The sequence below is a fragment of the Prionailurus bengalensis genome, chromosome B2 (genome assembly GCF_016509475.1).
Source record: "Prionailurus bengalensis isolate Pbe53 chromosome B2, Fcat_Pben_1.1_paternal_pri, whole genome shotgun sequence".
Lineage (NCBI taxonomy): Eukaryota > Metazoa > Chordata > Mammalia > Carnivora > Felidae > Prionailurus > Prionailurus bengalensis.
This window is the reverse complement of record NC_057349.1, coordinates 106,788,136-106,813,961: the sequence shown is the minus strand read 5'-3', so window position 1 is coordinate 106,813,961 and position 25,826 is coordinate 106,788,136. Positions and strand designations below refer to the sequence as shown.

The 25,826-nt window shown below is 36.3% G+C and overlaps 1 protein-coding gene across 3 annotated transcripts in view; it reads left to right on the top strand.

Annotated features, from left to right (window-relative positions):
* CEP85L (centrosomal protein 85 like) overlaps positions 1–23,373 on the top strand; it is a 172,268-nt gene extending 148,895 nt beyond the window's left edge. For 2 of the 3 annotated variants that reach the window (XM_043592208.1, XM_043592209.1), the window contains 3 exons: positions 11,188–11,295; positions 13,254–13,485; positions 18,499–23,373. In XM_043592208.1, the coding sequence (XP_043448143.1) occupies positions 11,188–11,295; positions 13,254–13,485; positions 18,499–18,662 (504 nt within the window). In that variant the 3' untranslated portion in view covers positions 18,663–23,373. The remainder of the gene's footprint in view (positions 1–11,187; positions 11,296–13,253; positions 13,486–18,498) is intronic. The other variant, XR_006299042.1, reaches the window with a different exon arrangement.
* Positions 23,374–25,826: the final 2,453 nt, after the last annotated feature.

Here is a 25,826-nt window from a genome sequence, read left to right as displayed (position 1 = left end):
CTGAGAAACCTGGGTGTGTTCTCGACACATTTAAGTTGTTTTGGTAGTTCTTGCTTGTAAGCCTGAAAGCAGATCAAGAGCTTGCGAAGAGGAACCTGACAGGTTGTTTTTTCTTTATATTGTGCCAATTTTTAAATAACAGCTTTACTGAGATAGAATTCACATAGTCTGCAATTCACCCATTTAAAGTGTACAATTCAGTAATTTTTAGTATGCTCAGATACATGGAACCAAGACCACAGTCAATTCTGGAACCTTTTTATCACCTCATAAACCCCCTTACCTTTAGTTGTCACTCCCTTAAACCCTGTTTCCTCCCCATCCGTCTCAATCACTAATCTACTTCCCATCTTTATAGATTCGCCTGTTCTAGACATCTCATATAAATGTAATATGTGATCTTTTGTGACGCTTTCCTTGACCACACATTAACTGCCAACTGATTGCTCTGTTGCTTTCAGTGATGCCCTGTGGTATAAATTGCTTCACAGACCAATGTATTCTGGTTCCTTTGGAAGAAGAGCTCCTTAGGTTAATGTTTGAGATTCTTTTCTGTTCCCAGGAGTGCTTTTCCCAGGTATTTCTTTGTCTTTTTCTCTCGAAGAATCTCGCCAGCCAGTAGTTTAGCCTGTACTTTCAATGAATCTAACAGTTTCCTCCCAACTCCCTTTTGCCACAACCTTCACTGTTTTTGAGAGTGCCCTTAGGCCTGAACTTCACAGTCGGCTGCACATGAATTCAGTTCCTTTAGAGAGACATTTAGAGCTCTCTATTCTGTGGCTGGCTTCTCTCCAGGCAAAATCTTTGAGCCAGGTCAGTGCTGGTGGGAACAATGTCAAATTTCTTAGTGACTCCAGAAGGTAAACACTCGGTGGAAGGAGAGTGGGCAATAGCTCTAGATCTTGGCTTGCCTTTCCCAGTGTGGAACCCCTGCCACAGAAGCCACGACAAGAGCAGTCAGGTCCCCAGTACTCTCCATAATGCTGTACCCAAGGTAAAGTCTCAGTCCATGAAGGAGCCTGGGCAGAAAGGGAGTCTCCACCTTTTGGTTGTACTGGTCTGGAACTTAGCCTCAGGTGCAGGTAGCAGAGGGCAGGAAGAGAAATGCTGATATCAGCCCCTCCTGGGAAGATAGCTCTCCGCTGGGGAGCTAGGGACAGAGAGCCCAGTGTGTTACTGGCTGTCCCAGTCAGAAGTGAAATTTCCATCTCTCTGAGAGCTGTGAGAACATAAAGATGGAGTGGGTATTGGTTCAAATATTATAGACTTTGCTGTTCTTTCAGTAGATTTTCTTGAATATATGTTTATTCATTTGCTGTGTGCTCTTAGGGCCATTTCCAGAAACTTTAAATGTGCTCTTTTATAATTTTCACTGAGGAGTGGGTCTGAGGGGCTCCTCATACTCTCATGCTGGAAGCAGAATTCTCAGACAGATTTTTTTAAAAGTTAAGTCAGGTAGTAAGGTGATAGTTAAAGGAATTTGAGCTATACATGGTCTTGGATTATTATAAACAAAAACCTAAAAATAGCAGTTTTAATTGTGTTTGTGTATTCCTTATTTTTTTATCTTAGAGTTTATAAGTATTTTAAAAATTCTTAATTTTTTAAATGTTTATTTATTTGAGAGAGAGAGAGAGAGAAAGAGAGAGACAGAATCCGAAGCAGGCTCCAGGCTCTGAGCTGTCAGCACAGAGCCCAGTGCAGGGCTCAAACTCACAAACCATGAGATCGTGACCTGACCCCCAAGTTGGACACTAATCGACTGAGCCATCCAGGCACCCCTGAAAATTCTTTTTATTAGTATGTAGGAAGGAGGAAAAGGGATTTACTATTTCTCCACAATTAGGCTAACGTGAGAAATGGAGCCCCTAATAAGTGCAGAGGTATCAGTGATGATGCTGATGAGGAAGATATTACGTGGCACAGAAACTGTGCTTCTGATTATATTTACTATTTCTAAACCTCAATAGTAAGCTTACAAGGTAAGACAGAGCATCTTTTTATATATGATATAGCCAAGATTTAAAGAGATATGCCTAAGGTCTCAGCTCCAGTTCTAATTCCTGTCTGACCTCAGTTTGTGCTCTTGGCATTGCTCCTGGCTGCTTCAAAGGGAAGCATCCCAAGAGAAAGGAAGAAAGGCACAAGAGGTTAGTCTGATATCTTCCTTATGTAAGCCTTAGGGGAAAGACTTGTTTTAAGGGTCTTCTCCAGGCATGAAAGATCTTAAGCTGGAGCATGTCAGAAAACTAGCCTTGTAGAAGGCACCTTGTGTTCAGTTGCCTAGAAGTAGAATTTGGAAATTTTGCCTCCAAAGTGAAATTTTTACTGTATTACACTCTGCAATATGGTAGTATCATTAGCTCCTTGAGATTAAGTAAAGTACCTGGTTTTGTTTTCTGATATATTTATTTAAGAGTTTTGTAATAGGTGCACTATGCTCTTTGAATAATCCTTATCCAAATGAACACTAGTACAGTATAGTATAGCATAGATACTCAGTAACTATTTTTGAATGAATGAACATAGCCTTTTACTTAAAAACTAAATTGGGTTTTAGTTATTTTCTCATCTTTTTTTTGTTCAATAACTTTAACTGAGTTTCTGCCGTGGGCCAGGCATTCTTCTGGTGGATAACTAGTGAACAAAGCAGACCAAAAACCTTTGCCCACAAGAAAATTAAACCCACAGTGCTGAATTGGAATAGGCTCTTATTTTTTCCAGCTTTATTGAAGTATGATTGACAAAGTTGTAAGATATTTAAAGTGTGCATCATGATGATTGGTTATAAGAAATGGGCTCCTTTTAATAGTATAAGAAGAATTAGTGATTATTGCATAAATATTTTGTACCAAGTGAAAGTCATTTAGGCTTTTGGTTTTAAGCAAAAAACCAATTCACTTTAGCGTAAGCAAAAACAGAACCACTGTGTTGAAAGAACGTAGCGATACTGTGGAACCCATCAGAAGGAATAAAACCAGGCTTCAGGAAAGAAGAGGCTTTGTTGCTTCTCTCATTGCAGTGTGTCTCATTCTCTTCTCTCTGTGCACACAGACTCCCTTTATTCTTTAGCTCACATAGCAGAATATAGTTGTCCACAGCCTCTTACATTCTGTAGTTCATTTCCAATCATGAAGAGATGAACTCCTAGACTCTGCATCCCAGGTTCTCAGGTGTGGTTAAGTGTTCACTCTGCTTGATTCAGTGAGCTATACCTGAGAGGTGTAGAATTCTTAAAATATGGCCGCTTGTGACTTGTGGGATTTGAGACTAGGCAGGCACCCAAAATGTCTGTATACACACTGCATAATTTTCACAATACCTTACAAGTTTGGAAATTCTTTCTGATGAACTTGGAACCTAGAAAGGTTGAATAACTTATCCATGGCTGCACAGCACATAAGGTGTGGACCCAGAACCTAGTTTTGTGTTACTACAAAATCTTATGCTGTTACCATTAACTCTATACCTTTTTTTTAACTGTTGACTTATTTTTTACTCAGATATATAACATATTAGTTTCAGGCGTACAATCTAATGATTTGTTATTTTATGTATTGTGAAATGATCACAATAATTTAGTTTATGTCCATCACCACATCGTTTACTTTTTTTTTTGTGATAAGAACTTTTAAGATCTATTCTCTTAGTAATTTTCAAATATAACTGTAGACATTGTGCTGGACAGTACATCCCCAAGGCCTTATTTTATAACTGGAACTTTATACCTCTTTACCCCTTTCCCTAATTCCACTCCCCACCCCAACCATTAATTTATTTATTCTCTGTTATCTCTGAGGATTTTTTGTTTTGTTTTGTTTTGTTTTTAATTTCATAGGTGAGTAAGATCACATGGTATTTGCCTTTCTCTGTCTGACTTACCTCACTTAGCATAATGCCCTCAGGGTCCATCCACCTTGTTGCAGGTGACAAGATTTTCTTGTTTTGTATTGTTGGATTAATATTCCATTTGCATAAACCAGATTGTATATATCACACATTCTTGATCCATTCATCTATCAGTGGATAGTTTGTTTCCATGTCTTGGCTATTAGAAATAATGCTGCAATGAACATGGGGGTGCAGATACCTTTCTGAGTTAGTGTTTTACAGAAGTAGAATTGCTGAATCGTATAGTAGTTGTATTCTTAATATTTTGAGGAACCTCCATACTTGTTTCCTTAGTGGTTGCACGAGTTTACATTCCCACCAACAATGTACAAAGGTTCCCTTTTCTCCACATCCTCACCAGAGCTTGTTATCTCTTGTCTTTGATAATGGCCATTCTAACTATGTGAGGTGATATCTCACTGTGGTTATGACTTGTATTTCTCTAACAGGTAGTAATGTTAAGCACTTTTTCATGTACCTGTTGGCCATCTGTATATTTTCTTTGAAAAATGTGTATTTAGAATCTCTGCCCATTTTTTAAATTAAAAAAAATGTTTTTTTGAGAGAGAGGACGAAGAGCAAGGGAGGGGCAGAAAGAGAGGGAAAGAGAGAATCCCAACGTGGCTCCATGCTGTCGGCACAGAGCCTGATGCAGAGCCCGAACTCAACAAACCGTGTGATAATGATCTGAGCCGAAATCAGGAGTCAGAACCTTAACCAACTGAGCTACCCAAACGCCCTCATTTTACTTCATTTTTTACCAGATTTTTTATTGTTTTTGTTTGCTAATTAAGTTCTATGAGTTCTTTGTATATTTTGGATATTAACCGCTTAACAGATATGATTTGCAGTTATTTTCTCTGATTTGTTAGATTGCCTTTTCAGTGTGTGTGTGTGTGTGTGTGTGTGTGTGTGTGTGTGTGGCTATGCAGCAGCTTTTTAGTTTGATGCAGTCTTCCCATCTTTTTATATTTTTGTTGCCCCTATTTCTTTTTTATCTTATGTATCCATTAACAAACTATCACAGTTAGTTGTTTCTACTACTTTTGTGTTTTAACCACCATACTAGCCTTATAAGTGATTAACCCACCACCCTTACAGTGTTATTTTGAATTTTACTATATATTTACTTTTACCAGTGAGATTTATACGTTCACATGTTTTCCTGTTACTAATTAGCACCCTTTCATTTCAGCCTAAAGAAGTCCTTTGAACATTTCTTGTAAGGCTAGTCAAGTGGTGATAAACTCTTTCAGCTTTTGCTTGTCTGGAAAACTCCTTTTTTTTTTTAAGTTTTTTTTTTTTTTTGTTAAGGTTTATTTTTGAGAGGAAGAGAGTGTGTGCGAGTTTAAGGAGGGGTAGAGAGAGAGGAGGAGAGAAGTGGGATTAGAGGCTCCGAAGCGGACTCTGTACTGTCAGCATAGATGCAGGGTTCAAACTCCTTAACCATGAGATCATGTCCTGACCCCTAGTGGGAAGCTTAACTGACCAACAGCCACCCAGGTGCCCCTAGAAAATTCTTTATTTCTCCCTCATTTCTGAAGGACAAGTTTGTGGGGTTAACTATTTTTGGTTGACAGTACTTTCAACTCTTTGAATAGATTTTGCTGCACCCTCTGGCTTACACAGTTTCTGCTCAAAATCTGTTGAGAATTTTGTAGGGGTTCCCTTGTATATAGCAAGTTGTTTTCCTCTTGCTGCTTTTAGGATTCTCTCCTTGTCTTTAAGTTTTGAATTTAATCATAATGTGCCCCTTTGGGTCTCATTGGGTTCATCGTATTTGGAACTCTCTTGGCTTCTTAGCTCTTGATGTCTCTTTCCTTCCCCAGGTTAGGGAAGTTTTCAGCCATTATTTCTTCAAATAAGTTTTCTGTCCCTTTTTCTTTCTTCCTTCTGGGACCCTGTAATGCAAATATTGATTTGCTTAGGATTGTCCTTTCAGTCCCTTAAGCCATCTTCATTCTTCTACTTGTTGCTATTCTGATTGAATGAAGTCTGCCCTGTCTTTGAGTTCACTGACCTTTCTTCTGCTTCATTTAGTCTGCTGTAGAATCCATCTGTTTTATTTTTAGTTAAGCTATTCTACTCTTCAGCTCTATGACTTCTACTTGGTACTTTCTTATATATTCTATTTGTTGAAATTCTCACTTTGCTCATGCATTGTTTTGCTGACCTTGGTGAGCATCTTTATGACTACTATTTTGAACTCACTTATCTTTGTTTCATTAAGGCCTTTTTCTGAGGTTTTCTTATTCTTTCATTTGGAATATATTCCTCTGGTTCTTTTTGACTCTGTCAAAAATATTTTTGACTCTGTGTGGTTGTTTCTATGCATTAGGTAAAACAGCCACCTCTCCCAGTCTTTAAGGAGTGACCTCATTTAGGAGATGATCTTTCTTTTAACTAGTTTTTCTAAAGATGTTGATGGGGACCTGGGTGGCTCAGTCAGTTAAGCATAGGACTCTTGATTTAGGCTCAGGTCATGATCTCACGGGTTGTGAGATCAAGCCATGCATCCGGCTCTGAACTGACAGTGTGGAGCATGCTTGGGATTCTCTCTCTCTGCCTCTCCCCCACTTGCTTGTGCACATGGCGTACTTGCTCTCAAAATAAGTAAACATTAAAACAAAAGAAAAACTATTTAAAAATAAAATAAAAGGTGTTGAGAAAAAATATCAATTTCATTCAGAGAATGCATTCCCCTTGTTAATGCTTTGTAGATGCCATTATTACCTTTCTGTTACGTACGTGCTTCTTACCGCTATTTCTAATGCTAGTAGCGCCATGATCTTACCTTTCATGTACAGTTACGTAAGCTGTTACAAGAATAGTGGTATTTGTACTAATGGAATCATAACAGCATGATACTTTGTATCTGTTCTCAATAATAAATTCAAACTGATTTACTTATGCCCTATATCTAGATCATTGAAATACACACAATAAAATTTTAAATGAAAAAATTTTAGAAGAACTTTCTTTTTAAAGTTTTTGTTGTTATTTTCTTGTTTTATTTAACTGAACACAATAAATTTAACATCTGTAACATAAATCCTGTTATAATAAAGATATAGGCAGACTAGTAGGCTAGTGTATTAAATTGGACAAAGTACCTTATTAGAAGTTTTCTTTCTTATAATTTAGGGGGATACGTTTAATTGTATTTGTGATATTTAAGTTAAAGTTTATTGTGCAGACATGTAAAATGCTTTCAAAAAGTTGTACCATATTTCAAAAAAGGTCTGTTTCTTTCCTAGAATTCTGTACCTGTATTTGTCTTAGTGATCTTGCCCAGTCCCATGGCTTTGCATGTAATGTGTCTGCTCACTACTCCCTAACTTCTTCCAGCTCATAATTCTTCCTGACCTTACAACTTGTACATCCAACTTCCTACTCAACAGTACCACTTGACATATCAGACATAATAAATCCAAATTGAATTTCTTTCCTTCCCCAAAGAGAAAATAGTAAAACCAACTCTACCATCCATGTTCAGGCCCTTCTCTATTGATGGAAAATTTTTCCTTCCATTTGTTCACTCCAGAAACCTTAGACTTACCCTTCTCTTCTGCCTCGTATTTGTGAACAAATCTTATTACCTTCAAAATATATCTAGCATCTGACTTCTCCTGACCACCCTCGTCCAACACATCTTTATTCTTCATATGAATTATTTCTCCCTGCTTCCATCCTTGGTTGCCTGAAGTCTATTCTCATCAGCCTGAGTGACCTATTAAACAAAAACCAGATCATGTCATGTCTCTTCTCAGAATCTTTCAATGGTTCCTCATTTTTTCCAAAGTAAAAATCAAAGTTTTTTCACTGGCTCAGCAGCCTTACACAATCTGTGCTTTCTCTGACTTCATCTTTTACTATTTTCTGCCACCCTGGCTCTCTGGCGTTTTCTCAACACAGAAGACACCATCTGGCTCAGAACCTTTGCACTGACTGAAACACACTGTAGATATCTATGAGATGCAGTCTTTCACCTCCTTCAAGCCATTGCTCAAATGTCACCTTTTTTCCATGAGCCTATACTCTGCTCCATTTGCGATCTCCACCTCCTCTCCCTTGCCATGCTAATTTGTTCTCCAAAGCGCTAGTCAAATTCTAATACAAAATACTATGTAACTTACACATTGTTTATTTTCTTTGATCTTTTACTTCCTAGTAAAAGTTATGAAAGGGCCAGAGTTTTGACTATTTATTCACTGAGGCATCATCATCCAGTGCACAGACTGTGCTTGGTTATAATTTTTGCTAAATGAATGATTGCATGAAGAAATGTATTTGTGAAACTCTTGTATGGTGTTTTTGTGTGTGGTGTGTGTGTGTGTGTGCGCACGCGCGTGCGTGCATATAGGTGCATTGTTTGGGATGGAGTTGTGTGTGTTTATATAGTAAAACTGCTAACATAAGTTTTTAATCAAAATACTTTCTCTTAAATCGGGTTTGTGGAATACATGATATTTATTGGTGAAGGCACAGCTGTCTTTCCTTCATTTGAGCTATTTTGTTTATGGGACAAAAGATAGCATTTCTAGATATTTAGATCAAAACAACAAATGTTTGGTTTTTTTTTAATTTTTTTTTAACGTTTATTTATTTTTGAGACAGAGAGAGACAGAGCATGAACGGGGGAGGGTCAGAGAGAGGGAGACACAGAATCTGAAACAGGCTCCAGGCTCTGAGCTGTCAGCACAGAGCCCGATGCGGGGCTCGAACTCACAGGCCTCGAGATCATGACCTGAGCTGAAGTCGGCCGCTCAACCGGTTGACTGAGCTACCCAGGCGCCCCAACAACAAATGTTTTTAAAACCATTTTTCAACTTTAAGAATGATTGTGATAGGGGTGCCTGGGTGGTTCAGTTGGTTAAGTGGCTCAGGTCATTATCGCATAGTCTGTGAGTTCCAGCCCCACATCAGGCTCTGTGGTGACAGCTCAGAGCCTGGAGCTGCTTCAGATTCTGTTATCTCCCTTTCTCTCTGCCCCTCCCCCACCCTCTCTCTCTCTCTCTCTCTCTCTCTCTCTCTCTCTCTCTCAAAAAGGAATAAACATTAAAAAAAAATTTTTTTAAAGAATGTGGTAAATATATATAGGTTAGTAACTTAGAATTTTTAAAAGATGATTAACTGGAAATTTATAGACATATTGTAGACATTTGAAAATTAAAGTTTTTAATGTTAGTAATCCCGTTCTAAGATTACTGGAAATTTTCCTTTCTCTTTTTTTCTTAAGCTTTAAACATATGCTTTTTCATACAATTTAGGATAGAGAAATAATCTTATAGATAGAATGTTGTGTCAGACAGCTATGGCACTCATACCCTCATATTAGTCTAGAGGTTGTTATACAACATATGGGCCTTTTAGGATAAGTTTATCTGTGAACTCTTTCCCCTATTAAAGGACTGTTTCATAAGTACCCTGAACCCAACCAACATAACAAACATCTTAAGCTTAATATATTTCCCAAATCCAGATTTTTTTCTTATGAAAAATAGCACTAATGCCAAACATTTCATATTTAATCTGATGGAGACAATTGCCTGTTTCTGATTTAAATTTAGTCTTATATATGAACATGTTAGTCAGATTTGCTTGCTAATTATTAATCACATTCAGTATGACTGAACTGGTAAAAATATAAAACACTAGATTACATTATAGTATTGTGAAAATACCTCTCAGGGTCAGATTTTATTGTTAAAATGTTAGATTTAGAGTAGCTTAACTGTTATGCCTTTCCTCCACAATGCTAATAAGGTAAATAGTCAAAAATCTTAAGAAAATTTAGGATAAATTCTGGATTCCAGTCAGATAATCTTGTTATGCCTGTAAGCTTAGATCTTCAGCCAGATAAATAAATACATATCATTCAAATAGGTTTTTGGTTCATTCACATGCAGTTACAAAGGAATTTCAGAATCCATGTGACTTTCTGCTGTGAGATTAAATTTTGTGAGACATAAAGTTTTCCCTGGAAGGAAATACACTTGTTATAGAGCTTAATTCACTTTTCTTTTTTTAATGTTTATTTTTGAGGGAGAAACTGTGCACAAGCTGGGTAGGGACAGAGACAGAGGGAGACGCAGAATCCAAAGCAGGCTCCAGGCTCCAAGCTGTCAGCATAGAGCCCAATGCAGTACTCAAACCCATGAACTGGGAAATCATGACCTGAGCTGGAGTTGGATGCTTAACTGAATGCACCACCCAGGCACCCCAGAGCATAATTCATTTGTAACCAACTTATGAGTTATTAAATGTAAACAAATTTTGTATAGAGTTTAGCAAACAAATCCAAGTAATAAGCTACAAAGTTGAATATCTGTTACTAAGAAAACTGCTTTATATTTACAGAATCTTATCTCAACCCATGGTGACAGCTATCTTCTTTTATTCTAGCCAGAGATAATATGAGCGGGGGGAAACCTTCATAATGTATTGTGTACTATTTAAGCAGTCAGCATGCTGAAGTAGTTTCAGAATTGGGACTAAATAAATATAGTCCTGAGAGGGGGGGAGAAAAAGAAATCTCTTTTCTTGTCAAATGTTTATTGATCTTGTGATTTCACAAGAGGAAAAAGTGTTAATTAAAACCTCTAGAAACCACTGATAACTACAGAGTTTATGGCAAGTTTATCTTTGGTGTGTAGCTGAAAATCAGACTTAGCAGCTGAAGTGATCCAAGTACTCTTAAAATATCCTATATACTGTTTTGGTACACTCAGAATTTTATTACAATGGATAATTTGTAATTTATAGAGTTAAGAAAGAGATTCATTTATCAAAGTCCCATAATAGACCTTTGGCTGGAATTCATCATATTCACTGCTCAGAATACCATACACTGAGAGAAGTGTGTTTAGCTATGTTTCAAATGATAGAAAATGAGGATGGTCTTATGATCTTATTATCTTGTATTTTATTAACCACGAGAAAAATGGGGTGTGGAGCATGGGAGGTATAGATTTGCTAAAACACTCTGAGTACATGAACAAAAAATCAATTAGTAAGAGCTGTTTGTAACATAGCATTCAACACCAGCTGCTTTAGGTTTAACATGTTTTACCCAGACTGTCGACTTTCTTGGTAAAGATGATATTTGTTTTTTCCTTTGTTGTCATCCACTCTAGATGCAGTAAGGGTTGTTTTAAAATGAAGGCTTCATCTTCCAAGGGGTGGGGGAGGACAGATTCAAAGTTTTTCAGAGCCTGTATTCCTGTCTACCTACCTGACTGCATTTTGCTTTTAGCATTAACAACATTCTCTGCTTTCCAATTCTCTTTATTCTAGTCTATGCAAGGGAAGCTTTCTAAAGAAAAATTGACTACTCAAAAGATGATGGAAGAGCTGGAAAAGAAAGAAAGAAACCTACAGAGATTAACAAAAACATTGCTTGATGTGAGTAAAAAAAAATTCAAATTGCTGTCAAAGAATGAGTCAGTACTTAAGTTAAAGCACATGCTTATTTTGTACATATCATGGAATATTTTTAGTTGAAGACTGGATTTTGATATGTCAGTTAATTAAATCCATTAGGTTTCTTACAAAGTTATAATCAAAAAGGTAAACTTTTATTTTTCTCATGTCTTAGAATACAACTCCACAGACTTAACTACAACAGTCAAATGCTATATAGAGATTAGGTCCCAAAGTAATTGAATAAAATGTAAATTGAATATAAACAAAATTATCCTTGAAAATCCTTAAGAAGGGTGCAATGTTAACACTTCATCATTGGAACAGGTTATACTTTCTTCACTTAATTATAAGCTGACCTATATGGCTTACATTATACAGAAAATACTTACTTTAGTTTTTTAACTCTAATCATGACATTTTGCTTCTAAATACCCAAGAATGCATCTCCAAAAGTTAGGGACATTTCCTGTACAAACATACCACCATTGTCACACCCAGTAAGAATAATGTTCCTCGATATTGGATAATACCTAGTTTATACTAAAATTTCCCCTTTGGGAAATTCAAATGCTTTTTATAATGACAGTTGAAACTAGCATTCAATCAAAAAAGACCATGAGTTGCATTTTATTTTGTCTTATAAATCTAAAGTTTCTCATTTTGTCCATGTTAGTGACTTGTTGACAAACCTGGGCCTGTTGTCTTATAGAGTTACAGATTGTCAGACCTACATTTGCCTGATTGCCTCCTCATAGTGTCCTTTATCTTGTTCTTTACCCCTTCTATTTCTTATAAACTACAAGAAGAACTAAAGATGTCAGTAAGTCAAGTCAAACATTTTTTTGTCATTAATACTTTGTAGGCATTGTTCATATCATCAAACTATATATGTTTGGTTATCCCACTGTAAGTGACAGAAATACTGAGTTCACCGGGTTAAAATGGTTAAAATAACAGACTTACTCTTCCCTTTGTTACATTATGGCCTCTGCAAACAGTAGGTAATGTGTGGAGAGCTACTTAGGTAACTGTGTGAATATGCGGTTTATTAGCACCCTTTCCCTTGATGGTTTTCGTATTCACTGGTGATAATTGTCTGGATCGTTACGTGATTAAAATCATATTTTTTCCCAGTTATTTTTATATTTATTAGCTGGCATTCATCTATTAAAAAATCTTTTCCTCATCAGTGCAAGCTATTTGGTAATTTTTAAATAGAGTTCCAACTGGAAAGCTTTATATTGTCTCTAATTAGCAGTTTTCAGGATGAAGAGTAGATAGATGGTGACAGTTTGGGGGATAAGGTGAAGGTAGCTTTTTCTGAGTATGATAATTTATGAGTTCATATTGATATTTCCAATTCGGATTTCACAATTCAAGATTATTAGGGGTTTTGTTTCCTTCTTTGATTTTATACTTGTATTTCTTTTTCTCTTTTGCTGAAACTTTTGGTACCTGTCAACATTAACAAAACATAAAAACTTTTTCCTCAGTTTGCAACAGATAGTTTAAAGTAACTAAATCATTATCCCTACTAACAGTAAAACTATAGGATGAGGTTTAAAATTTCTTCATAGGTCTTTTTGTTCTTGGGATAAATCTCATCATAAAAAAACACATACATAACCCAGATGCTTATCAGGTGATGTTATATGATATGAGATACTCCTAGACACTGAATCTGGATTTGTTGCCTTTCTCAGGTTTACCCTGGGGCATGAGATGGTCCAGAGGAACCATTGAATCATTTTCACTGTTTAAATTCTTTTTCTTTTTTTTTTTTCCCTACTGTGTGTATGCAGTTAAACTTGGTTAATGTGAATATAATAGGACTCTATCATTTTGTTTATAGATGGTGGAAAATGTTAACCTGTATGTCCTTTGAGTACCTTCCTCTGATCTAACAACCTGATTTTTGTTTTCTTTATGCATTGCAGAACCAAAGACAAACACAAGAGACATGCTCTTTATTGGATCAAGGCCAGGAAGGAGACCAATCCAGGCAGCAGACAGTACTCACTAAATGGCCACTATCTGATTTGAGTGTGATTGATCAGCTGTTCAAGGAAATGTCCTATTGTTTGTTTGACTTGAAGGCATTGTGTAGTATTCTTAATCAGCGTGCTCAGGGCAAGGAGCCTAATCTTTCCTTATTACTGGGAATCAGATGTAAGTGGCTGATGCCTTGTCCTTACTATATCGCTTAGCAATTAGAAACCTGTCTTCATGAATCAGGAATTTCTGACTGCCTTTTTTCTATTTGTTTTTATGTCCTTTCCTACTTAGATTTATAAATCTCTGAATAAATCTGTAGGTGTGTAAATAACCGTTATTACTTCATTATCCTTATAGAAGTGATCAGGTTCATAGTTGATTCAGACTGCCAGTTGGCAGACTGCCTGTGTGGATGAGCTCTGCTGAATCTGTTAATATGTGACTGGAGTGGTAGTTAGGGGTGATTTCCTGGTTACTCTTCTAAAAGCAATGATTCTGTTTGCTTTCATGTGGTAATTCTCTAAGTTAATGACCCAGCCATCTGTCTGCGTTAAACTATTTGAGAAAAGATACTCATTTGCTTTCCTATGCAGTGTATGTTCTATGGCAGTGACTTAATATATGTACCAGTGCTGTCACAAGAGCTGGTTTTCGTGGCCCATGTATCTGTTGCCCTTGTCATGCATACATTCTGACTTTGTCCCTTTCAGTGTGTTACCCACCCATTATCCCTCAGTTCCATCTTCCTCCACACGTAGTTGCGAGAGAGCTGCCCCAGGAATATCCTAGAGTCCTTCTGTGCTACTTTTGCAGAAACACACATCTCTGCTTGTGGTTCTGAATCATTATGATATTGACATATGTTGGTCTCTTTTTAATACAGAAGAAATGGACATAAGTAAAGAGACATGAATGGAGTAAGACTTTTAAGTATTATGCACCTATCATGTTGTATTGAGCAATTATCTAATAATAGGGTTAATAATGTAACTAGACTGGGGACTAGTTTTATTTCCAGTTTCATCAAAAAGATTCCACCATCTGGCATCATGATAGTTGTTTTGGCAAACCAAGTAATACTTTTGATCAAAGTATATCCCTTTTTAAATGAAACTGTAACTGTGCTCAGAGATGTCAGTAGAGTTTTCCCTTCCATTTCACAGATGTGTATGTACACACATGAGTGTGGGTATGTAAAAAATATTTGAAAGTTTAAGTATATTCACTCACTCAGGAAGTAATTTTTAAATGCCTTATACGGTCCAGGTACTAAGATGCTGATAATGCAATTGAACACTGCCCTTGCCCACACATAAACTACTAGAGCATTGTGATGAGTACTATAATTGAGATATGGACAGAGGATGGTGGGAGCCTAAAGGGAAAACTAATTAAGTCTACCTGAGAAGGGCTGTGAAGACTCCGTGGGTAGCTGGTGTTTGGGTTGAATCTTAGAGGAGGGAGAATTTGCCAGGTGAACATGGGGTGGTTTAGTTAGCAGTGATCTCTCAGAGCAACCAAAAGCTCACACACAAAAGACTTATTTTTTTCATCATTTAAAAAATTTTTTTTTTCAATGTTTATTTATTTTTGGGACAGAGAGAGACAGAGCATGAACGGGGGAGGGGCAGAGAGAGAGGGAGACACAGAATCGGAAACAGGCTCCAGGCTCTGAGCCATCAGCCCAGAGCCCGACGCGGGGCTCGAACTCACGGACTGCGAGATCATGACCTGGCTGAAGTCGGACGCTTAACCGACTGCGCCACCCAGGCGCCCCTCTTCACCATTTTAGAGCTGGTCACGCCTTCAGTTCTTTTGTAACCTTCTGCATTTGTATTCTCCTGTATAGTATTTGTCAACCTTTCCAGTTATCAGATTAAGAGAGATTTCCAAATGTGAATGAAAGGAAGACTCAAGAAGTTTGCCACATTCACCTCCCAGTGTATACCCCTTCCAGTATTTAAAGTTTATACTCCTTACCTTATAGTTTGGTACTGTGAAAATCTGACCAGACTGTTCACTTGTCAAAAACCAGTGGATTATTTTGAATCTCCAGTCCATTTTGAATCTCCTCACTCCATCCACTGTCCGTTGATGCTTTTCATCCCACCCTTTTTTGTAAATGCGCTGCTACCATGGTTTCCATGACTTTGTTCTCTAGGTTCTGCTTCTATCTTTATGACTGCTTAGTCTCAGTCTTCTGTGGAATTCTCTGCCACTTAAATATTGGTGTCTCTCATAAATCTTTTGTTGTTGATTTTTTGTTTCTTTTTTCAAATTGGATTATTTGTGGGGTTTTTGGTACTGAGTTGTATAAGTTCTTTATATATTTTGATATTAATCCTTTATCAGATATATCATTTGCAAGTATCTTCTCCCATCCAGTAGATTGTCTTTTGTTTTATTGGTGTTTTTTTTTTTTTTTTTTTTTTTTTTTTTTTGCTGTGCAAAAGCTTTTTATTTTGGTATAATCCCAACATTTTGATTTTGCTTTTGTTTCCCTTGCATATTTAGAAACATGTTTCTGTAGCTGATGTCAAAGAAATACTGCCTATGTTTTCTCCTAGGAGTTTTATGGTTTCAGGTCTCATATTTAGGTCTTTAATCCATTTTGAGTTTATTTTTGTGTGTGGTCTAAGAAAGCAGTCCACTTTCATTCTTTTGCATGTAGCTTGTCCAGTTTTCCCAACAACATTTGTTGAAAAGGCTGTCCTTCTCCCCCATTATATATTTTTGCATCTATTATCAAAGATTAATTGACCATATAAGCATAGATTTATATCTGGGCTCTTTGTTCTGTTGATCTATATGTGTCTGTTTTTGTGCCAGTACCATACTGTTTTGATTACTACAGCTTTGTAGTAATACACCTTGCAATCTGGGATTGTGAAACCTCAACCTTTGTTGTTTTTTCTCAAGATTTCTTTGGCTGTTTGGGATCTTTTGTAGTTCCATACAGATTTTAGTATTGTGCTAATTCTATGAAAAATGTCAGTATTTTGACAGGGATTACATTAAATCTATAGATTGCTTTGAGTAGTATGGACATTTTAACAATACTAGTTGTTCCAATTTATGAGCTCAGTATATCTTTCCATTTGTTGGGGTTATCTTCAATATCTTTCATCCATGTTTTATAGTTTATGGTGTACAAGTCTTCACCTCATGGGTTAAAGTGTATTCCTAGGTATTTTATTCTTTTTGATGCAATTGTAAATGGGATTATTTTCTTAATTTCTCTTTATGCTGTCTCATTATTGGTGCATAGAAATGCAACATATTTCTCTATATTTCTATAATTTTGTATCCTGTGACCTTACTGAATTAATCTATCAATTCTTTGGTAGTCTTCAGGGCTTTCTGCAAGTAGTATCATCTACAAATAGTGAAAATTTTACTTCTTCCTCAACAATTTGTATGCTTTTGTTTCTCTTTTTGTATATTTTTCTCTGAGTAATACTATCCACATTCTTTAGTTTTCTGTTAGCACTGTACCTCTGACCCATATGGACGTTTATCTCTTACCCTGCCTAGAATGTTCCTTCTGGGCTCTTGACTATAGTAACCTTACGTTAGAACCAGCTCTTCCACAGGCATCATAGACTCACTATATCCAAAACAGAAACTACCTTTCTTCCCTCCCTAAACCTGCTCCTCCTCTCAGTGAGTAGCACCACCATCCACCTATCATCCCAACCTAGAATTTTATCTTCCATCCTGCTCCTTCTTTTATCTGTGTGTTTCCTGTGCCTAGTCCCTAATCCCTACCCAACTCATGATGGTTAGGCTGTATCATTTCTACCGGTCCTTCCTAGCATTCATTCCTACCATTACATCTCCGTTGCACTGTTGCCTTAAATAAAGCTTTCAGATTCCTTTATCTGCACTGTCTAGCCCACTTTCCCCTACTAATGCATTTTTTCACATTGCTGCCAGAGTTCATCTAACCTAATGGTGATTCTGATTTCTTAATACTTACAGTCCCCAAAATAGAGATAGGCAGCTCCCACGTGCCTCTTCCAGCCTTGTTTTGTGGCACTTTCCTCTCATAATTTGTACTCTCCCATTTTAGAGCTGGTTACTGACTTTTTTTTTTTTTTTTTGAAGTTCCTCAGATTCTTTGGTTTTCTGCCTTTATACATACCTTTGTTCATTCTGCTTCCTTGGCCTATCCAGTGAACCTGTACCCTTTCCAGTTAAGCTTGTTGTCCACTTCTTTGTGCCACTGTAGCTTGTGCATGGTGCTAGGTCTCTCACAGTACTTGACTGTGCTTATTTGTTTATGAAAGTGCATGTAAATCATTAAGAATAAGCCACTACATCCATTATTTTGCTGGCCTCAGCATCTAGCATAGTGCCTGGATCATGTTCAGTTAGTGTTTGTTAAAATAACAAATAAGTTAACCTGACTCTTATGCCTCCAGTAAGCTACCAGTGCCAATGATGGTAGAAGGAAAGACTTACTTTACAGTTATTGACTCCGTCTGCTTTTAGTTTGAGATGTGCTGACAAAGAAAGGAACTGATGAAAATAATTAAAGCTAGCTGACTCAGGGCCTCACCCTCAGTTAGTCAGCCATTGGGCAACTAGCCATCAGTTCAATTCAATTGTGTGGGGTTGTAGGCTTTCAACACTATATATATATATATATATATATATATATATATATATATGTATATATATATGTTATATGCATACACACACACACACATACACACACACACACACACACACACACACACACACATATATACACTTACCATATATTTTGGAAATTTGTGTTTCCATGCCAATAAACCCACTTTGCAGTCTATAAAAATTTAAGCTATCACCCCTGAAAACAGAAGTGATTTTCAGATTTTTGTCAAGTCAGAAGAAATGAATGCTGTAGTTGAGCTTGATGAGAGCTATTAGAGCATGTTTTTTCCTACTTTGGGAATACTGTCATCCTTTAAACATGTTGAACATTTGTATTACTATATAGGTTTAATGCGACTTAATTAGCAAAATTTTAACAGGACTAAGTAGTAAGATCTATTTAATAGTGAATGATACATAATTTAAACCTTAGCCGGACTCGTGTTCAGCATATGGCATTATATTTCTACTTATAATTAAGTTTAAAAATCCTAAAGTGACTTTATTTGAAAAAGTTTGAGACATTCTGTCCATATTTTATTTCCACAGCAATGAACTGTTCAGCTGAAGAGACTGAGAATGACTACAGCCCAGAGACACTCACTAAAAAATTGTCAGATGTATGCCAGTTACGGAGGGACATTGACGAATTAAGGACTACAATATCAGACCGCTATGCTCAGGACATGGGAGACAACTGCATTACCCAATGATCAACTATTGGTCCCACAGCAATAATGACCCATTGTTAAATGCTGCTGTGTTACAGTTCTTCATATTTCTTTTTAGGAGCCATAATGGAAAGTCACAAGTGACATATCGCTTACACATAGGATTTTTTTCCGTAAATTTGTTTTATTGGGGTGAGAAAGGGGATTTGATGAGGTTTCAAAGGGGCTCATCTAATCAGGCCAAAAGAATGACTTACTATTTGAAAAATGTGATAAAGTGTTTAAGAAAACAAAAAAAAATCTGTATTCTCAAACTACTGATCGTAGGACCAAGCTGTGAAGAGTGCCCTTCAGATAATGGGGTAGGATTTTTTTTTATCTGTAATTGTGTGTGTGTGTGTGTGTGTGTGTGTGTGTGTGCGTGCGCACGCGTGTGTGCATGCATGTGTGTTATTCACAAAATTATAAGGATTTCTAGGGTCAAAGCAAAGCTTCTAAGAAAGGCACACACTGTTTATTCTTGTATTTCTTTTCTTTCATGTAGAAGCTTGTGTTGTACTTTGGGGTTTTCAAGGGCTGGCTGAACAAGAGTATTCAACAGCAGGCAAGTGTTTTAATAGTAGTACAGCTGGCAAAACCATTTGTATTTTGAACAACCACTGTGCTGAGATGATGAGGTTGTGGGATTGGGTTGATTTTAGTACTGTAGATAGGTCAGCTATTTTTCCAGAGTGATTGTGGATTGCCTTAGAGGTATGAAATTTTGATGTGATGATCTTTTTCATTAGCATTGTAATTTATATATCACAAGGCATTTTAACACAATCTGAACTAATTTTAACATGTCCCTTACTATTTACAATTACTATTTACTTACATATATCAATGTAAACAAAGCCATAAAGAATTAATGCAAACCTTCTAAGGCTGTTGTAAAAGAAGGATGAACTGAAAAGTCACTCTGGAACAGTAGTTTATTTATCCAATTCTCAAACGTTTACATTTCAGGAGTTTTGTATATGTTTTAAAGTTTTAAAACATAAAGTATATGTTTTAAGAAAAGCCAGTCTGTATTCTGTATATCTGAATTATCACTAACATAAAATTTAAACCAGGTCATGTTTCAATTCCATTTATTAAGGAAAGTACATTAAAAACAGGGTTTTTCATAGAATACAAACTTGACCAGGTTAGTTCTTCTTCAGGAATACAGGATGTCACTATGAAATGCAACTGATTGTTAAGTAGACACAATTATTTAAACTTCCAAATGAGTATATTCCTGTTTTAGTTGGTATTTTGAAAGGACTATGTATTTTAATGCTTTTAGAGCATTTATTGCATTCTTTTGAATACTTATAGCAATCATTGTCCTTTAAAAACTGGTTTGTTTTCTTGATGCAACCAGGTCTCATACAGGTCAAGACTAAATAAGAGAGAGAAGGAATAAGGGGTGGTAATCAAGCAGGAAAATACTGTTTGAGGCAAGAACAGATCATGTGTCTGGTTTTTGTTTTGTTTTGTTTTTGTTTTGTTTTGTTTTGTTTTGGGTTTTTTTGCCAGGCTTAAATACTGGTATAAAGGCTGCTCCTAGAAAAGATTTTTCTTAAATATTTTCAGCAGTGAAAACATATGTGGGATAAGAACTTCAAGGAAACTGCCCACGAAGACATTCAGTTCAAAATTTGGCTTATATGCAGTGCTCAGTAAGTTATTTTAAGGTTATGTTGCAACAGTCAGTTATAATACATTGTAAGGATATCAGACTTTGTTTCTGTTCAGTGCCTGAGTATTCCTTACTCTTGCTTCTTAGGATCTGAGCACTAAGAAATCAGTGCATTATAGTGATTCTGCATCCCAAGGTCCCTAACTTAATAAGGAAAAGTCACTGGTAAGAACGTGGCATTCTAATGTGTTCATTTGTTTTCTTAATGTTGGCGGTTTGAAGACAATCAGGGAGCAGTAAAGTTATACCAAAAATCTGATGCAAAGAATTCTGCCTTGTAAAAGTATCTAGAAAAATGGGCCTTTACAGTAAAATAGATAATAACATCTGAGAAAGATAAGAGATATGCAGCACACATTTTTACATTCTCTCTGAATAGAAATCCCTACCCTTATCCCCAGCCTCCACGGTTTGGGAAATAAAGGCACCCTAAGGTGATAGTGCTAATGCACATAAGTAATCACTGATTTGGGTCACTCTGTTCTTAATGTCTTTGAGGTTTTTTTAGTATATGTTTTGGGGTTTTATGGTTATTGTTGTTTTAAACAAACTTTTGGTCATTTGTTTTAATATACTGTAGATACATTTTTGTTTTCTGGCTTAGGATAAAATAATTTGATTTTTTAAACAAGTTTTCTAAAACTTACAGAATTTGACTTAATTTACTTGTCTTGAGATAAAAATGTTTTAACTTAGTAAAAAATTGACAAACAACTGATGTATTTCAGTTTCCAACATGTATACTCCCCCATAAATAAAAAAGGGAAATAAGATGTGATAGTTCAGGTATAACTCTGAATTACAAAATGTAATCTCTTGGAGTCTGGAGTTTGTGAAGGGACCTAAATAATAAGTAGAAAGCCTTGGAGGGAATTGGGGGTGGGGGGGTAATGAAATTAGTAGTAGTCTAATTTGTCAGCATTTAATTTTGATTTTATTTTTCAGAAAATTGCCCTCTCCCTAGATAACCTCTTGTGTTAGAATGTAGTAATAGTGATATCTCATTGAAAGCAAAGATTTTACTATTAGGTCAAGTAAGATGGGCAGATAGAAAACACTGTAGTGTCTTATCCTAGTTTAAACTGGGATGTTCTTAGAAGTTATTATACTGATATATATCTGAGATGAAAATTAACCTAAATTTTGAAGTTAAATCTATTTGAAAATTTCCTTATATGTGAAAAAATTTTAATTATGCTTCTGTGAATTAAATGCTTATCTTCTTAGGAAATGTCTTATGCAGTATTAACATTTATTATTGATCTGCTGGGTTTTGAAGTTGAGTTTATTCTGCCCCAGTGACACTAAAGCAAGGATAAAGTAACAGTATCTCAATAAAAGACCCAGTTACCTATGCAGATAAAATTAACTGAATCAAAGGCACAGTAGTTGTCTTTTCATTTGATGTCCAAAAAGGATGACTTTAGTTTAACTTAGTAAATTTTCAGTGGCCTCTAATTTTAAAAGCTCAAGTGTTGACTGGGTAAGTCATGCCTGAATTTTTTTTAAGTATGGCCCCTTCTTACGTTTGAAATGGGGTTCAATATTTAATATTAACAATATTGTTTTTTAGTGAAACTTATTTTGGTCATGACAGCTTATTAAACTGAATTAGACTTCTTTCAGTAACTTGTTGGAGACAATCTCAAGGGCCGGAAAGTGTTGCTAAAATGGATATTGTACATTTCTGACTCACTAATGAGCTTATAAATTAATTTTGTCATAGTTCAAGACATTAATAGAAATCTCTTAGAGGATATTTTCAAAGAAAGCTGTATTGGGAAAATGTTCTTTCGATATCAGTAATAGTTCATTGAATAACTTAGCAGCAGAGAACTTGGACTATATTTTTACATAGCATAGCTCAGCTCATGCACACCTTTAGTTTGGATTATTGGTATTCTTTTATGTAAATTTCTATCATTGTAGATATGTAATTATAGTAAGAAGCAGTTCTCATAACCTTGCTCAGACTATATCATTTGAAACTGCCAGTAGCTGTAGCTCTCAGAGCCAAAGTTAATTCATTTTGTTTCTTTCCATTTTGGGCAAATTTTGGTGTTCACAAAACAAGAAAAATGATTTCCTATTTGACTATAAAGAGTATAATTTCTAACCTACCCCAAGTTGGCATGGTGGCATATTACTGTATGATAATATTATACATTTAATCATGAAGGGGGAGAGCTTTTGGATTTTTAGAATTTTCTTATTTAAAAGTATTGAGTATATTAATGTAGTTTCAAATCAGTAATTCATTAACAACACTTGCAGCTGCATACAGAGAGAACCTTTTGTGCCTTTTTGCCTGCAGTAAGCATTCATTTCTATTTTACATGAGTTATAAGAATGTTGATGATTATTGCACCTTGTTCTTCTGTAAATAGACCTGATTAAGGATTTTTTCTTAAGCAAGGAGCAGTTTTTCATTACTAGGTAAATACTTTAGGAAACTTGAGAGGAGGGTATCGGATACGTCTTTGGAGCCCAGCCCTTTCCCAGTATAGTGAGCAGGAAACTCCTTCGGAATGTAGTTATTTGTGTGTATATGTGTGTACATATGTGTATAAATATTTAAATACAGAAACATAAAATTTGGCATCACATTGGTGTGATGACAAGAAGTAGTAAGGTGCTAGGTGGTTACATTAAAAGCACAGCAGAGTGTATAATCAGTCACTGTGACTGGTGATTTTGTAAACTAGGTTCAGTTTTTGAACCACCCAGAATACCTCATGTGTAAATAAAATGGTCATGACTTAATTGAAATACAGTTATTGTAAAGAGAATGTGAAGCCACTGGTTGGCTTATGCCTTCTGATCTATCATTCTTGCCTCTTTTTTTGTAAAGGGGTTTTTTTGTTTTTGTTTTCTAATAGGGTTTACAGCTAGAATTTTGAATGCCAAAGTTCTATTTATTAAATTAAAAAAAGTTTTCAATGTTAATGGCTAAGTATTTTTCCACTGGACTATTGTTTGTGATGTTGGAATTTGTATTTACAGAGAAATAAATTTTTTATAAAAAGATGAATGTCTTCCAAGTGCCTAATGTTAATATAAGAATGTATTGGAAATTATAGACTCCACTGAATTCTCAGTATAAGAATATGCTGACTTGACTTTTAGATAAAAGCTTCCTATAGATACACAAGAGAATCTTTGACTAGAACATGGATTTTTCTTTCAGTCTCTGTTACAATTTCTTTATAGTTATAACTGAGAAAAGGTTTTTTTCTCAGGGCCTTGCCATGAAGGGCACTGAGATTTTCTGATGACAGGTGCCATAAATACAAAGGCATCCCTAGATTTATTTTAGCCGATAGTGCTGTGTCCCCCTTTTGAATTTTTAAAATCCCTATTTAAATCAATAGTCTTCTTTCTACTTTTCCAACAGACACAATTGGTTTCAGTTTTCCCTATTGCTGGAAGGTTGGACTGACAAGTTAAACCTTTTTTTATTTTCCCCCCTTTAATCAAAGGTTGAAACCTTATTGAAATATATGCAAATACAACCTCATTACAAGGTAACCATGCAGGGGTGTTGACATCTCAGCTTTGATGGTTTGCTAGCCTAGGCCCAGAGATGCCCTGTGGATGGCACCCTCGGTCCTTGTTGGTTCTGTTCTAACGCATATGGGCAGCAGCCTCAGTGTCTCTAGGAAGTTGGTTGATATTTGGATTAGCAGTATCTGTTTTCAGTCCAGCTAACTTGGTATTGCTGTCATCTTTCGCGAGGCATCTAATTCAGTTAGCAGGAGAAGGACCACTTTGGAAATCATGTATCACAGACCATTTAGGTTGCAAGCAAATGTCTTACGAATAAAAACAGAGTGGATAAAATCCTAGAATATGTTTAAGGTGATTTGTGGAGAGAGTTCTCCTTCAGAATGAAAGATATGATGATTTTTTATCTGGTTAAAAAAAAAGTGTTTTGATGAAGGGAGTCAACAGAGAGCTTTTGATCATGTATAATCCCAGTGATTTTGTCAATGGTTTGAGCTTCTTTTTATGCCAATTTCCCCAACCAAACAGAACCATTCTGTGTGGGAACACAGAGGACTCCATTTAAAAGAGGTGTGAGATGCATTATTAGTATTGGCACAAAATGGCAGAGTATGGATCCAGAAGAGCAAACACTTGAAAAATGATAACACTCTAACATCTTTTCAGTTAAGACATTCTCCTTGATTTGAAGGAGTTCCAGTTTGAGGCTTGAACTTAGGATAGAAGATTTCCAAAATATTTAAATAACACTGCGGTCCTGACAAAAATTTAATGTGATCACAAAAATAACCATCTTTTTTAGTCAACCTATATTTACTTAAACTCTGTCTTCACGGTCACTGCTGATTCCCTCATAAGAGAAGGTTTAAACTAAACACACACCTACCTTGTAACCCAGAAATTCTGCTCTGGGCTTTGAGAGATAAATATAAACATATGCCTAAAAAGCAACTTGTAGATGAATGTTCTTAGCAGTTTTATTCGTAATAGCCAAAAACTGGAAATAGTCCAGAGGTCTACCCAGAGGTCTACCTAACCCCAGGTAGGGTTCTCAGAATTTGAAACAGTGTTCTTTTACAATCCTGTGTTCTATTGATTGTGGCTTATCTTCAATATGCTTTTGTTTGTTGTTTTAAATTTCTTTTAATGTTTTATTTATTTTTGAGAGAGAACACGAGCAGGGGAAGGACAGAGAGAGAGGGAGACACAGAATGCGAAGCAGGGTCCAGGTTCCGAGCTGTCAGCACAGAGCCTGACACGAGGCTCGAACCCATGAACTGAGAGAGATCATGACCTGAGCTCAAGTCGGACGCTTAACTGACTGAGCCACCCAGGCTTCCTTTCTATATGCTTTTGGGAAAGCAGAGTAGAGTTTAATGCACAAAAAGACAGTAGAGAGCTAGAGTTGGAAAACAGACTTCCTATTTACCAGAGGCACTTTTGTTTTCACTTTCTTCTGGGGAACTGTCCTTTGTCATGCTGCCACCTATGTTCCATGAATGTCCACAGTTCATGGGAAGTACTTGGTGTCATCCTTCCTGAAACAAAGAAATTGTTTTGGTTTTTTGCTATTTGTTGTTTGGGTGCCGGTTTCCCACCAGACTTGAGCTCTTCTAGAGCAGGCACTTTGACTTACTAAACTTTGTGTTTCATGAGCAATTAGGATATACTAACAGATGTACAAATACCTGTTATTAGCCCCAGGAAGGAAGAACTCCATCTCCAAGGAGAAAACATGGTCTTTAAGGCATAGGTCATTCTAGGTGAGTGTGGAGCTTTAAATAGAAGGGCAATCCTATTTAGCCAAGGTCTGTTATTCTCTGTCTCTTGGATCTCTTGTTAATTGCTCCTGTGACTATACGCTTTCTACCCTTCTGTGGGTCCAGGGCATAGGATTAAGATACAGTTATTTCCCAATCCGAGCACTCCTGGAGCATAGCAATCTCATCAGACTTTTGGCCAGCTGTGTAGGTTTT